The 13,795-nt window shown below is 46.7% G+C and overlaps 1 protein-coding gene across 1 annotated transcript in view; it reads left to right on the top strand.

The window, feature by feature from the left end:
- LOC135820015 (fibropellin-1-like) overlaps window positions 1-5,433 on the top strand; it is a 7,027-nt gene extending 1,594 nt beyond the window's left edge. The window contains exons 2-5 of the mRNA XM_065333316.1: window positions 114-224; window positions 2,142-2,255; window positions 3,491-3,532; window positions 4,445-5,433. Coding sequence (XP_065189388.1) covers window positions 114-224; window positions 2,142-2,255; window positions 3,491-3,532; window positions 4,445-4,974 — 797 coding nt within the window. The 3' untranslated portion in view covers window positions 4,975-5,433. The remainder of the gene's footprint in view (window positions 1-113; window positions 225-2,141; window positions 2,256-3,490; window positions 3,533-4,444) is intronic.
- Window positions 5,434-13,795: the final 8,362 nt, after the last annotated feature.

Genomic DNA, 13,795 nt, shown 5'->3' with positions numbered 1-13,795 from the left:
AAGCGAATTCAGGTGTTAATACTTTATCAGCATGTGGACCTTCCGATTTCTCTCTTTCATACGAGTACGCTGTAGTCACTCAATTTTTTCTCACCGTTCTTTTCATTTTGCAGATGTTGACGAGTGTGCCTCATCACCATGCCAACATGGCAAGTGCAGGGATAGATTTAATGCGTACAAGTGCCATTGTGCGGCCGGCTATACGGGAATCCATTGTGAAACAGGTAGGTTGGTGATTTTAACGCATAATCTCATCGCAAAAACGAACAAAATGAATACCAACGAGTGACTGTGAGATTGAGTATGTGTGTGTGTGTGTGTGTGTGTGTGTGTGTGTGTGTGTGTGTGTGTGTGTGTGTGTGTGTGTGTGTTGGCGGTCAATTCATCAGCCTTGCAAGCTGTTGAATGGTGTAATCCCAGCACAACTTGCTATATCTAACATACATGTAGCTGTTCGCTATCATCGCTTCCGCGATGGGGCAGGTCTGTGCACACGTGCATGAGTGGAAGTGTATGTGTGTGTGTGTGTGTGTGTGTGTGTGTATAATATACCGTGAAGTCGAGGATAAAAGCCGGGTTTGCATGCAAGCACATCGCGGATAGAAGCCTGAAAATCAAACGGGTCAAATGCATATAAGCCTGTCGCGCGTAGAAGCCTGGCTTCTATGCAAGCGCGGATCGGGTAGGTCAAGTGTGCATGCGCTATGTAGAGGGGACGGTTTCAAATAGGACACCGGTTGCAAACCGGAACGGACTCAATATTCACTTTCTCTCTTGGTATTTTGATTAGAAAACATATGTCACAGTGAGACTACTATGTGTTATACTCCGAGCCAAAATTTCATGGCTCTGCGATGACCGGAAGCGCCATATCAAGCAGGTGAGTTTTTGACGTGTTGCTTTGCACTGCGACTTGAGTTTTACGACTTTCGAAAAATCAACTTCTTGTCGCAGGTAAACAGCGGCTCGCCTCTCGCCAATAAAGCACCGCATACCAATCAAAACTAATGGAAGCACACACAAGGCTTATTGTTACTCTGTACTGGCCGTCGTAGAGCGATAGCAATTACCTAATTTCAGACCCAGAGTGAATTTGACGTGCACTCTAAAACGTGTCCGGTTTGGAGCCACCTCTGATTTGAACTTTTTTGAAGCGAAAAATTGGGCAACTTGGAGGCAATGGGTCAACACAAAGGAGTGGCTCAGTTCGATTGACTCTGGCCCCAGAGCAAACTTCAACATGCCAGTTTCCTTCCACAAACATATTTCGAGTGAAAAATCAACGCTGATGATCGGTTTGGGTCTATACAAATTTGGCTGTCAAAACGTCCCGGTATCGAGCCGTCTCCTCTACAGTGCATAGTAAAACTGCCGCCATACCGGTAGTCAGTGGTAGATCTACGCGCATACAAGCCTGGCAAAAATATTAGTGGTGCATAGAAGCATGCTGTGCATACAAGCCTGGTTTGCATTAAGGCCTGAAGCAGAAAGCGGCTTATATGCTTATAAGCCCGGCTTTTATCCGCGACTTTACAGTATGTGTGTGTGTACCTGTGTGTGTATGTGTATGATAGAACTGAGTCACCAACATAAAACTCCAATGATCTACACAAATGAGCGTGTCCCTCGAGACAGCATGGCAGATAGTAGAATGACTAGTGTAGATCTTGTTGCAGTGAATCATCATGAATACAAATATACCAAAATTAAAATAATAATAAATTAGGGGCTCGGATGGAGAGCCAAGGAGAAATTTTTAATGAAGAAAAAGGACCAAGATACTACTCTACTTAGGAGCTGTTAGCAAGTTAGTTGTAGAACGTCAGTACTGTCGGTCAGTGCCGTGCAATGTTATCGCATGAGCTGATTGTTTAGAAACTGGTGGTGTTAGTGGACAGTATAGCGTAACTTGTAGTTTCTTGGTCCTTTTTTCAATAATAAATTATAAATAAATATTATGCGTAAACTTGCCTACTTTCAAGTGCATTTTTCTGCCCTTGACAGTGTTTGCGATAATGTCTGTTTTCTCACCTCACAGCCCAAGTAGTATGTGCAGCGTAGATATTACTGTGCTGTGTGTGTATCATGTTCATTGTACATGTGTGTGATTGTGTTGTGTATTCGGTGACGGTCTCATGCAGATATGGACGAGTGTGAGAGCAGCCCGTGTCAGCATGAGGGGACATGTCGAGATGCAGTCAATGCCTATACGTGCTTCTGTCACCTGGGCTACGATGGTCTCAACTGCGAGAACAGTAAGCTGACCTACATTGTGTGACATGTATGTATTTCGAAGTCCACAAATGGTGCTCTGGTGACATGCTGATACTGAGACCACTGGTTAGTGGAGTGCCTCCAGACTCACCATCACGGTTACTCTGTAGCTACCACCCTTCCATTGTTCTTTCTTGTCCGTTTCAGGTTCTCCCATTTTCCCTCTCCCAGCGGGGCAGTGTTTTTGAAGTAAAAAAGAGCTTAAAAAAGTAAAACAAAAAACACACCATGCAGATGAACTGTGTGGATGACGACTCGTTGGCAAGTCACGTGATCACCTCAAGTGCTGCTGACACAAGATACAATATCAGGGACGGGTACAATGCTGAGGGTTTAGTTTAAAAGGGGGTGCCATCATCACATAAAAGCACAGTTCAGCTGCACCAGTGTTCCCAGGGAACTTCAAGAAAAGTCTAGGAAAGTGTAAAGAAATTATTGTTTTAAAAAGGAACTCAAAAATCATCCCTGCTAGATGCGAGCCGGCGCTAAAGCGCTCCATGCCCCCATGCATATAGCGCATGTACATGTATGATGTCATTCTACTACCTGTACATTCCATGGCGCTAGCATGAAGCTTCTAAATGCCTTCCTTGCTGTGACACCATCGTGATCTCACTGTTTTGCTGGGTTTCCCACTAGGCCGATTTTTCGGCGGATGCTCACAAAATTGGTCGCCTGTGTTGGACGAGTGGGACTGCTTGTTTATACCCAACGCCAGTGATGATGGCGTAGGGATGGTCAGTGCACACGCGTACATGTGGTACACGACCACGCTGGATTGTAGAGACCAGATAGCGGAATTGAGATAATTTCCAGATAAGTTACTGGTCTAGGAGTAAGGGCTAGCAAAGGTTATTGTCTCGTATTGATCCTGTTTGGCGTTCTGCGCTCTTTGCTGTCTTGGTGAAAAGCCGTCAGTGACTGGCTGGAGGCCCGCTCCACAACATGCAAGCACTAAAACCCGTCCGACTTTACGGCCAATTATCGACCAGCGGATACTTGGCCGAAAAATTGTACGACAAAAGGACTATGCAGATTTATTGGAACATTGTACGACAACTCTGTTCACACCAGACTTCTTTTCGCGCCAATTTTGACGATTTTTCGTCCGTTTTCATGTCGGCCGAAAAGTCGGCCTAGTGTGTAACCCGCAGTAGATATTGTTTGCGCGACTGAAAACTACTGATTATCTCTCTCCGTGTTTCGCTATCTGCAGAATGGCTATCCCGAAGCACATTTGAAAGCGCTCGTGGAACAAGTAAGGACAAATACACACACACACATTTAAATACATGCACACCCCCAACACACACATACACTCACATGCATACACGCACGCACACCAATGTACATACCTGTACGTTCACATACATAATACACACGCAAAGATTACGCAAGCACACACACACACACACGCTCGCGCACATACGAACATGCACACATGGCTATTATCAGGCTACTGTTATTTGCTGTCAGTGTGGAATTTAGGAAATGACTCTGGTTCATAGCGTTGGGTTCAAACAAACATTACAGTTAATAGGGAACAACAAATTAAACATTTGCTTTTGAAAGAATCCATTTCAAAACAATTAATCTCCTTTAAATTAAACATATTCTCCCAAACTCCACGTACCTGGACATATACAATGTACCTGCACAACCCCCCCCCCCCCCTCCCCCCCTCCCATGCACCCATGCACCTACCCACCCAGTCTCACGCGCCCTCAAGGCTTTCTTGGCATCATAGTCTGATACGCGCCTAGAAAGTCCGTCTACTACATTCATAGTGCTTGGAAATTGACAGAAACCCTGCTGTCAAGCGATCCAACATCTCAGTGCAGTGAATGTGTATTGGAAAGTCTGCAGTGATTTTTGATGTACAAGCCTCGCAAGAGTATATTAAATCCACATTGGATTATACCAGTAAGCCACTCCCCCCCCCCCAATTATTTTGCCACGAAACACAGACATAATTATACCCTATTTGTCACCGTTAGTTTTGTCATCGGAGTACATGTACATGGCACACCCCTTTTCTGTGGTGAATTTTGAATACTCAAAGTGCGGCTTATACTCCGGAATCTCGTTATCTAACATGTGTCTGCTTCCGTTAACAGTAGATTTTTGCCTCGCGCGTTTGACCTGTGTTATTGGTTGTGCCTCTGTACAGCATACACACGCTGGGGGAGACAAGACTGTCCTGACGGCACTGAGCAAGTATACACGGGGTACTCGGCAGGATCTTACTCTTCGCACAAAGGCGGTGGAGCTAACATCCTCTGCCTTCACGGGGAACCCGTGTATGGACGCAGCGCATCCCACCAATGGGGTTCTCCCATCTACGGTGTCACGTATCATCTTTCTGGGCAATCACAACCGTACACTGGAGCGTCACTGGAGGGTAAAACAGTTCCTTGCACTGTGTGTCTGGCCACGAACAGAAGCAGTACAGTTATGATCCCAGCCAGGAACGACTGTCCGGAAGAATGGCATCTCGAGTATCATGGCTACATGATGGGCTCACCATACAACAGCGATTTTCGTGGAGAATATCTATGCTTTGATGATGCTGCTGAAGGGCTGGGCCCGTCCGGTACTCCAGGTCACCGCATATCCCCAGTACAAATTGACCACCCCTATGGTCTGCCTAGTGTCTACGTTGATCCCAAGGAGATTACCTGCTCCGTGTGCACTCGCTAGCCACCGCCTGCCCATTGCCGCCATTGCTTGCTACACTAATTTTCATGTGTGATGGTCCAGAGACCAAACATGTACATGCACCCTATCTTTGTTCACCTTTTCCAAGACTAACATAACAAACCTTGTGCTGTTTTCATGCTATTCTTATGCTCGTACCACCATCCATCTTGGAGCTGGTAGCTGCTTGGCATGTACTAGTTATCAATGGTCTCTTCGGTGTACTTTGCAGGAAGTGCATTTCGTCGAAACAATCGATGGCTTTACCTCCCATTTACTTTATTAGACAAGCCTAGGCCATTTTCACTACATCCAGCTCACATGCGTTAGGACAACATTGTCACTCATCACAAGTGACGTCACTCACGTGAACACCCTCAGCTAGCTTCCTTTGCCCTTCTCTGTGCCTGGTGTTGTTGTTTGTTGTTTTCTTTATTTTTGAATTCGCTAAAACCAAACCGACTAAGCTGTCCAGTGACAAGGGTGCGAATGATGAGCGTCATAATCACTATGCATCAAAACATCTCGGGGCAAAATGAGACAGACTAGAAGAAGGTGTGTGCACGTGTACTGCATGCACAGTTGTCTAAAGTCCCTAGGCTGCTTACAGTGCTCAATGTCCTGTGGACAGAGCCAGTAATACAAATATTTACAGCAATGAATCAAACAAGTATCTGTCTGATGAAGTGTTTTGACACGAAACTCGGAGTAACAGCGGAAAGAGACTTGTTTGATTCATTGCTGTGTAATATTTGTACATGTATGTACATGTAGACTAGACACAATTATACCGACAAACCACACACCTGTCATTTTCATCTATTTCATTTTCATTTAGACTTTATTTGAAGGATTCTCCAAAAGTAAATGGATACTTATCGGGGGAGTTTCCTGGAAGGGTGGATGAGACGAAAGGGAAGTGAAAAGGGAGAAGGGAAAATAGTACTGAGCAGAAACACTGCTCAGGGAAAACTACAGGTAAAACCACCAGGGAGAAACAGAATACATGACGAGAGCTAGATACGAAAATCAGGAATTCCAGTGGTGGAGAATTTGCACGTTAAATAATGGTCATTAAAGAGCAAAAGGTCACATACCATGATTCGACATGCAGAGAAAAAATCTGTCTGCACCAGTATGTGGGGCTTGGTTTGGATATACTAATGTTACATACATATTTAGTGCGATGCACATGAACATGTACACGTATATGGATGAAGAAGAGCAGCACAATTCGAAGATATGACCGCTAAAAGTCATCTTGAAATGTTGATTTCTTTGTTCACCTTTTTTCAAGACTAAAGCTGTGTTCACAACTGGCGCGTGGACGCGGTACGCTTGCGGTTCATGGGTGCCCAAACTCGCGTTCAGGCTTTCACAAAAAACAGCAATTCGAGTCGTATTCAGCGCGTGCGACACCTTCGAGTACTAATTTGTTGACCCCACCAGTGAAAGTGACTGGCATGTACGCTGGTACGCGCTGAAAATTCCAACATGTTGGAATTTCCATTTCGGCGCGTTTCCGTACGCATGGCGCCCCAAAAGCCAGCAAAAATACGCACAAACGCGTGGTTTCACGCGTACACGCGCTAGTTGTGAACACAGCTTATCACAATAAACCTTGTGCTGTTTTCATGCTACATGTATTCTTATGCTCGTACCACCATCTCCCTTGGAGCTGGTAACTGCTTGTTATGTGGTATGTTGCTATTTTGTGTTCCAATTGGTTTACTAGCATTTTTCAAAATTGAGTTTTGTATTTCAAAGTAGTTTATTGAATTTTGAATTTGTTTGATGATATGTGCAATTCATTTTGTCCGCACAAGAGACTTTAACTATCAGAAAACAGTAATGAGTAAATCTGGATCAGTACTGGGTTTTATCACATGTCATGTGAGTGTTTCCTAGGATCGGGCCAATCACTGATCTGTATGAGCGCGCAATAAATCAGTCCAACGCCCGCGTCCAAAGCCCATCGTCCGTGACAACCCTGAGAGTGAGACTGGACGCGTGAAATCAACGGGATGCTAACATGCTGAATGTGTAGTACAGTGTACTTGTGAACACTTGGTCGACACTGGCGATCTCAGCTTTTTTTAATTTTATTTTTACAAAGACCACTTAAATGCCAAACATGAGATGCAGCTAGGGGAAGCACGCACAACCTGAATCGTGGCAGTGGTGGTGAGGTTTAGGGAGCTCCGCCGACCTAGACTCTCGACTTCATTGCCACCTAGACGCACGAAGAGTGGGTGGGGGAGGGAGAGCAAGATTTCCTTTCAAGTGTTGCTGCACACGAGGGCGACCTTCTCCTTTAGTTTTGATTCTTTCAGGTTAGCGTCTTCATTAATGTTATGCTGAAAGTAGGGACCGGTGGATTCTGCTCGAAAAGCAGTGAAATTGGCAGAACCTCACAAACCTTATGGCGGGCAATTCCTCGAATTCTGCTGCATTTCTTTATCCACATACCAAACATGCATGAAACTTACCAGAAAAAGTACCGAATTCTGCCATTTTTCTGCCGCCAGAATCCGCCGGACCCTAGCTGAAAGTGATAAATCCATTATGGTGTGGTTGGTCGGGCAATGAAGTGCTCCCGAGGGCCGTTTTTCCGAGGGCTCACTTGGAGGGCACAGAAAATCCATCATTGCCCGACAAAGCATGCCATAATAATTATTATAATTATACATATACCCACAAAGCAAAGTGTAAATGAAAGTCTAAATGTTTTCTGATGATCGCTTAGTGCATGAAACTCAGCGTAAAAATAAAAACACGTTTTCCGTCCTCTGAGTCTTAGTGTTTGAACTACATGAAGCTCTGCCTCTCAGCATCCATTGCATTTCCTTCCTCTATTGCCTAATTCTATTTCTCCATACCAAGAAGCAAGAGTATGTAATCTCCTGGGAGCCAATTTACTCTTGCCAATAGTTGTAATGGTAGTTTTGCCTTCTTGCCTATTCAATGTGTGAAGTAATGACTAAAAAAACAACTCTATAAGCTGCTGTTCAGTTAATTAATGATATTGATCTATCCGGTGTACCAAATCCGTATGCCCATTTCACACCACTGCTTGCGAACGCCGCCTATTCTGATTCACGTAGTTAAAAGTGACAAGCCAGTGATATGCTTGACAGGATATCACGTGATCACGGACTCTCCATAGACAGTATCTACATCTCAACTGATGAGGTACTCGCATAACTTCTATGGCAAGAGATAGATAGATAGATAGAGAGAGAGAGAGAGAGAAAGTGAGAGAGAGAGAGAGATAGAGAGAGAGAGGGAGAAAGAGAGAGAGAGAGAGAGAGAGAGAGAGAGAGAGAGAGAGAGTATATGTGTGTGTGTAGTTGGTGATTGGTGATTTGGTCATCCCAGCATTCTTGGCAAGACACTCCCATGATCGAGCGGATGCATCGGTGGTGGAAGATAGAGAGCCGCTGCAAATCCCGTTGAAGAGGCGTCCAACACTCCGAACCGTACAGCAAGAGCGACAAGACACAGGCGTCGAACACACACCTCTTGATGTGGAGGTCCAGGTGCTTGTTGCCAAAGATGGACTTTTGCAAAGTGCCACACGCTCGGGAGGCATTCGCAATGCGGGAGTCAACATCGCAGGATGAACGACCGCCGCTGTGCTGTGAATTACTGAACCCAGATACTTAGATTCGGTGACACAGACAATGTCGATACCAGCTAGACTGAGGGGTACGCGGTCAGCAGCAGACACATCAGCACCAGCAACCAAAAACTTTGTCTTTGTGGCACTAACCGCGAGGCCAAATTCGGACGACGTGTTGTCAAAGGTTGTCAATGCGACCTCGGCACCAGCTCTTGATGTAGCGAACAATGCCGAGTCATCAGCGAACTGAGCCTCTGTAGCGGTAGTGACAGGGTCGGTGCGGTGAGACTTCCTGTAGATGTTACCAGTGTCAGAATTGTGCGAGAAACTGAAACCAATACCAGGTACACCACTAACGCGCTGCTGCCATCTGCTTACCACGGCCCACATGAAAATGTTAAACAGCACGGGCGCCATTGACCAACCCTGGCGTAGACCATTATGAACGCTAAAGGGATCTACAGGTGTACCACTCATGCGTAATACAGCAGCCATTGAGGTGTGAAACGACTTGTTCACCGCCAGCATGGGTGAAGGGACGCCAGCTCTAGCCAATACCTGCCAGAGACACTCACGAGGAACCGAGTCGTAAGCTTTCCGCAAATCGATGAAGACAAAGAAACCCTTGGTTTGATGTTCTACTGTCTTCTCCAAGAGTTGGCGGATAGTAAATATCATGTCGGAGCATGATCTGCCACGGCGGAAGCCACACTGCGATTCCGGGAGGAATTCTTTGGCCAGAGACTGGAGGCGTAGCTGAATGACTCCTGCTAGTGCCTTGCCTACGACATCCAGCAAAGATATCCCACGCAAGTTATCGCACCTGGAGAGGTCACCTTTTTTGGGTATTGGCACCAGCATGGCATCTAACCACTCCTGGGGGACACGACCCTTACGCCACACATCGCCAAACAGCCCATGAAGGCTGAGAAACAGCTGCTCGCCACCAAATTTCAGCATTTCCGGGAGGATACCAGAGGCTCCAGCCGATTTCCCGCTCTGGAGCTTGCCAATAGCACGACGAACTTCCTCCAGTGTCGGGGGACTAGCGAAATCTTGGGCTACCGGCAGTTGTGGGATGGAGTCCAGCGCACTAGGTGACCACGTGTGAGGTGGGGTGATCCCGACACCATCCGCACGAAGGTGGAGCACCGCCGCCTTGAATGGCTCGGACATGTTGCTCGGATGGACGACCACCGGCTGCCGAAGCAAGTTCTCTTTGGCACGCTTCCGTCGCGTCGCCCAGCTCATGGCCCTCGTCGGCGCTGGAAGGATTGTATTATGTCTGACCTTCGTTCTCGCGGCCTCGAGGGGGAATGGCGAGCTGAGTGCGAGTCGCGTTCCACCTGGCGCTCGGCGTACTCAGCACCGGTACTGCGGTAGATGCCCAGCATCCCCCCCCCCCTCCCGTCACCTGCTACACCTGCGACCGACAGTTTGCACGCCCCAGTGATCGCGCACGCCACAAGTGTAAGGTTGAGCGTGCGAAGCCGGTTGCGGAGCAGAACGGTGCATGCCAGTGTGGAGAGTGTGGCCGTTGGCTGAAGTCCCGTGGAGGTCTGGCAAGGCACAAGTGCACTTACCCCCAGTCAGCAGTCGGTGCGCCCCTGCCGCTGCCTGCTTCTCCGCTGTGCTGCGTCGCTCACTGCCAGGCTTGTGACCGCTGCTTTGCGTATACACGTGGCCGCGCCCGTCATCGCTGCTCACGGACTTGTAGTCGCCTGACCGTTCAGGACCGTCAGGGTTTCACATGTGTTTGCGCCTGGTCCCGCCGATTTCGCTTACCGCATCACCTGGATCGCCACAGGGCTGTGTGCTCCTCCTCTCTCTCAGCTGCCCCTCAGGGGCCCACGTAACCTTCATGGCAGTGGCTCAACAGGACAGGACAGGTGTGTGTGTGTGCGTGTGCGTGTGTGTGTGTGTGTGTGTGTGTGTGTGTGTGCATAACTCTCGCACTGGGCAAGTGTGTGCAATGCTGTATATTACACTAGCACGTATGCGTTGTGACCATATCCTTGAACGTATCCACGCGATATCAACATCACAAGAGAAGTGTTCTCGTCCTAGGCCAGTCGATAACTTTGAAAGATCCTCCGAAGTGTTGCACTATCACTAGAGAGACATCACGTGATGCCGGAGGGCTTACATGTCTAACCCTAAGGCGCAAAGTCTCGTAGTTAGGAGTTCGAAATGTGTCTACGAATAATATCGGCAGATGCCTGGCGCTTGTCACGTCATAACAATGGTTTTCTTTGCGGTGTGCACTTCAATTGAGGCATTTGAGAAAAGAGAGATGTAGCGCGCACTTAATGAAGCATTGTTGTCTTGCTACTAGCTTGCAAGTCTCCCATAACGTATTGTCCTATAGTGTAGCGGGTATAACTGTCTTTACGCAATGTCGGCTGAGAAGCATGAGACACCTGTAGCCGGTTGGAATATCTCTGAATCTCAAGATGGCGGATGTGAGCAAGATGTCAAGAAAGACATAAAGGACCAGCAAGATGTAGACGTTGCAAGTCCGGGAGACAGCGGACTTCACACACACGGACCGAGCCTAGCGGTGCCGGAGCGACCATGTCCCTCAACTCGAAAGCCACATATCGATCTCGAAATGTCATCTAGCCTGAAAAGACGCTGTATTGTAAATTTGTGGACATGTCATCTCCAGAGCACAGCATTTGAAAAGGTAACGTACCTGAGACAACTAGCGGTATGTCACATGGGCAGACGAAAGCGTGTATTAAAAACAACGTGAAGTATCAAGGGCAAATGAGCGTTTGCAGGTTCACCTCGGGACCAAACCGTAATACTGAACCTTTGCAAGGTGAACGAGTATCCAGTATCAACCCTTTGATAATGACCGATGGAATAACGACGTACCTAATGGAAAGAGAAAAGTCGCTTATATCGTATCTTCAAGATAAAAAAACTGCTTCCACATAGTGTCGATTGTCCGAATTGCAATGTGAGATGTGAGTTGAAAATGGTGAATGGGTATCTTGATATGTTTAGGTGGAAGTGTTCTTCCTGCGCACAGATGCTCTCTCTTCACACTGGATCACGTTTCTGCGTCTCGTCGCTGGAAGACAAGCTGAGCTTGTCCGAACTGCTGGACATAGCCAGACATTGGTCTGGTAGCCACGCATCGCGCGAGATCATGCTTACTGTGTACAAGGACAAGCTTGATTCTGTGTTGACATGGTGCCTAGAGCTGAATAACCTGTACAGCAAACACCATAATATGGGTTTCATACGGGTTGGGGGGTCCCGATAAGGACCCACTGGTAGCAGTCCATGTCTTGCTCGTCCAATTTCAAGACGGTCGCTTCTGTCAAATGTTTATTATACAGGAATACGGTGAAGGTGATTGCATCGTAAAATTTACAAATAGCATGGGTTTAGAATGCCTCAACGCAGAGCTTTCGAATGCCTCAACGCAGAGCTTTCTAATTATTTCATTCAGCTACATGTCAAACCTCGTAGCTGTCTTGTGTCTTTAGCGGGGACAGCTAGACTACACCTGTTCACACCTTATGAGTGATACACACATATACACACACACACACACACACACACACAGGTCACATGACAGGAGCATGCACGATACTCGTCATATTAACCATAGCGAGGATAAATGTTGGGACCTTACAAAGTCAACGTTTCAAACCATATGCTGTATTAGTCCTGTAATCCAACTCAAAGTCATTGCTGTTATTGTTGAGTACTTAAATTCGGTTGCTGCTTTTTGTATGTCTATTGATTTCTTACTGTTTGTCTCGTAACGTATTGCCTGAGATATAGGGAGTGCGTTGGAACTGACCGCTATGCGATTTATTATAACAGCGGATATATTATGTGGTCCCATCCCTGGATTGTGAAGCCTAGACCAATGTGTTCTTGTGGAGATGGTAACCAAAGTAGACGGCGTCGTAAGAGCCCAGTAGTGGAGGCAAACACAGACACGAACACAGGCACAGGCACGTACAGACACACATACTGATATGATTGATTGATTTTATTTCACGAACGATACACATAATAGAGAGGTTCCGGGGTACGATTTTCCGTGCCAAAATCCTTATGGGTGCTACGGATTTCTCGAGGCGTGCTTCATACGATTTTTCGGGACGACGGAGAATCCGTGTGGACTGGCTTTCATACGAACCATGTTTCGTACGGAGATTTTGCGTCATCGGGTGCAGAAAGATTTTTTGTGTACAAATTTGGTACGAGAAACATCGATTTTCCGCGGGAAGTTATGATGTCGGTGCAAAATTTCAAAATAAAAAGGCATAACGCGAAAATGTGACGTGTTTGCGATCGTAACCCAGGCAATGACGGCAAACACATAAGTTCGTACTCCGATCCGGAACATTTCACTGCTGGAAAACGACGTACAAAAATTCCGTAGCGCTTCTACGGATTTTGGCACGAAAAATCGTACTCCAGAACCTCTCTAATATAGTAACAGACAGACGTACAGACAGTATGCCTTAAAAGTTTTATAATAAGCTCGGATGTTGAGCCAATAGAAATTTGGAAAGAGAAAAGGACCTGTAAGTTACTAGTTATGACAGACAGTCCACCAAGGTAACGAGATAATATACAGTCAGATAGTGCGACAACAAGGCACAACACTGACAAGGATATTGAGACATTCGACGACCTGACACCTAGCTCCAACACATCTACGAAGCGCAAACCAACAACCTTCCAACTTGGAAGGCTCAGGTGCGGAAGGTTCCAATGAGGGGAAGGGTTGCGCCACGAAGTTGTGCACAGGCTTATCCATCATCGCTATAATGTACAGCAACATCGAGTTTAGTAGGATATTGGCTTTTGGTCCGTGACAGTTCGCCTTCGCTTGGCTTCCCCTCTTCATGTATTGTTACATACCTTTGAGACTCCCAAGTTGGGTGGTCTCTTGCCTTTGGTTTGCGAGTTGTAGTTAGAAGGGTTGTCCAATGGTCCTATTGTTGCCGAGGGACATAGCTCGCGCACATCTTCATGGCGCGTCCTTCTCCCTCATTGGAACTTTCCGCGCCTGAGCCTTCCAAGTTGGAAGGGTGTTGGTTTGCGCTTCGTAGATGTGAAGGAGCTTAAATATTTACTACGACATAAATAGCTCATTATCCACATGTCCTTTGCGTCTCTGTGCTTTTCACTGTTTTAATTTGACATTATCTTTCTTTACGGAGTTGT

Source organism: Sycon ciliatum, chromosome 6, assembly GCF_964019385.1.
Source record: "Sycon ciliatum chromosome 6, ocSycCili1.1, whole genome shotgun sequence".
Classification (NCBI taxonomy): Eukaryota; Metazoa; Porifera; class Calcarea; order Leucosolenida; family Sycettidae; genus Sycon; species Sycon ciliatum.
Note: the sequence above shows the minus strand (reverse complement) of the source record. Positions and strands in the feature narration are given on the sequence as shown.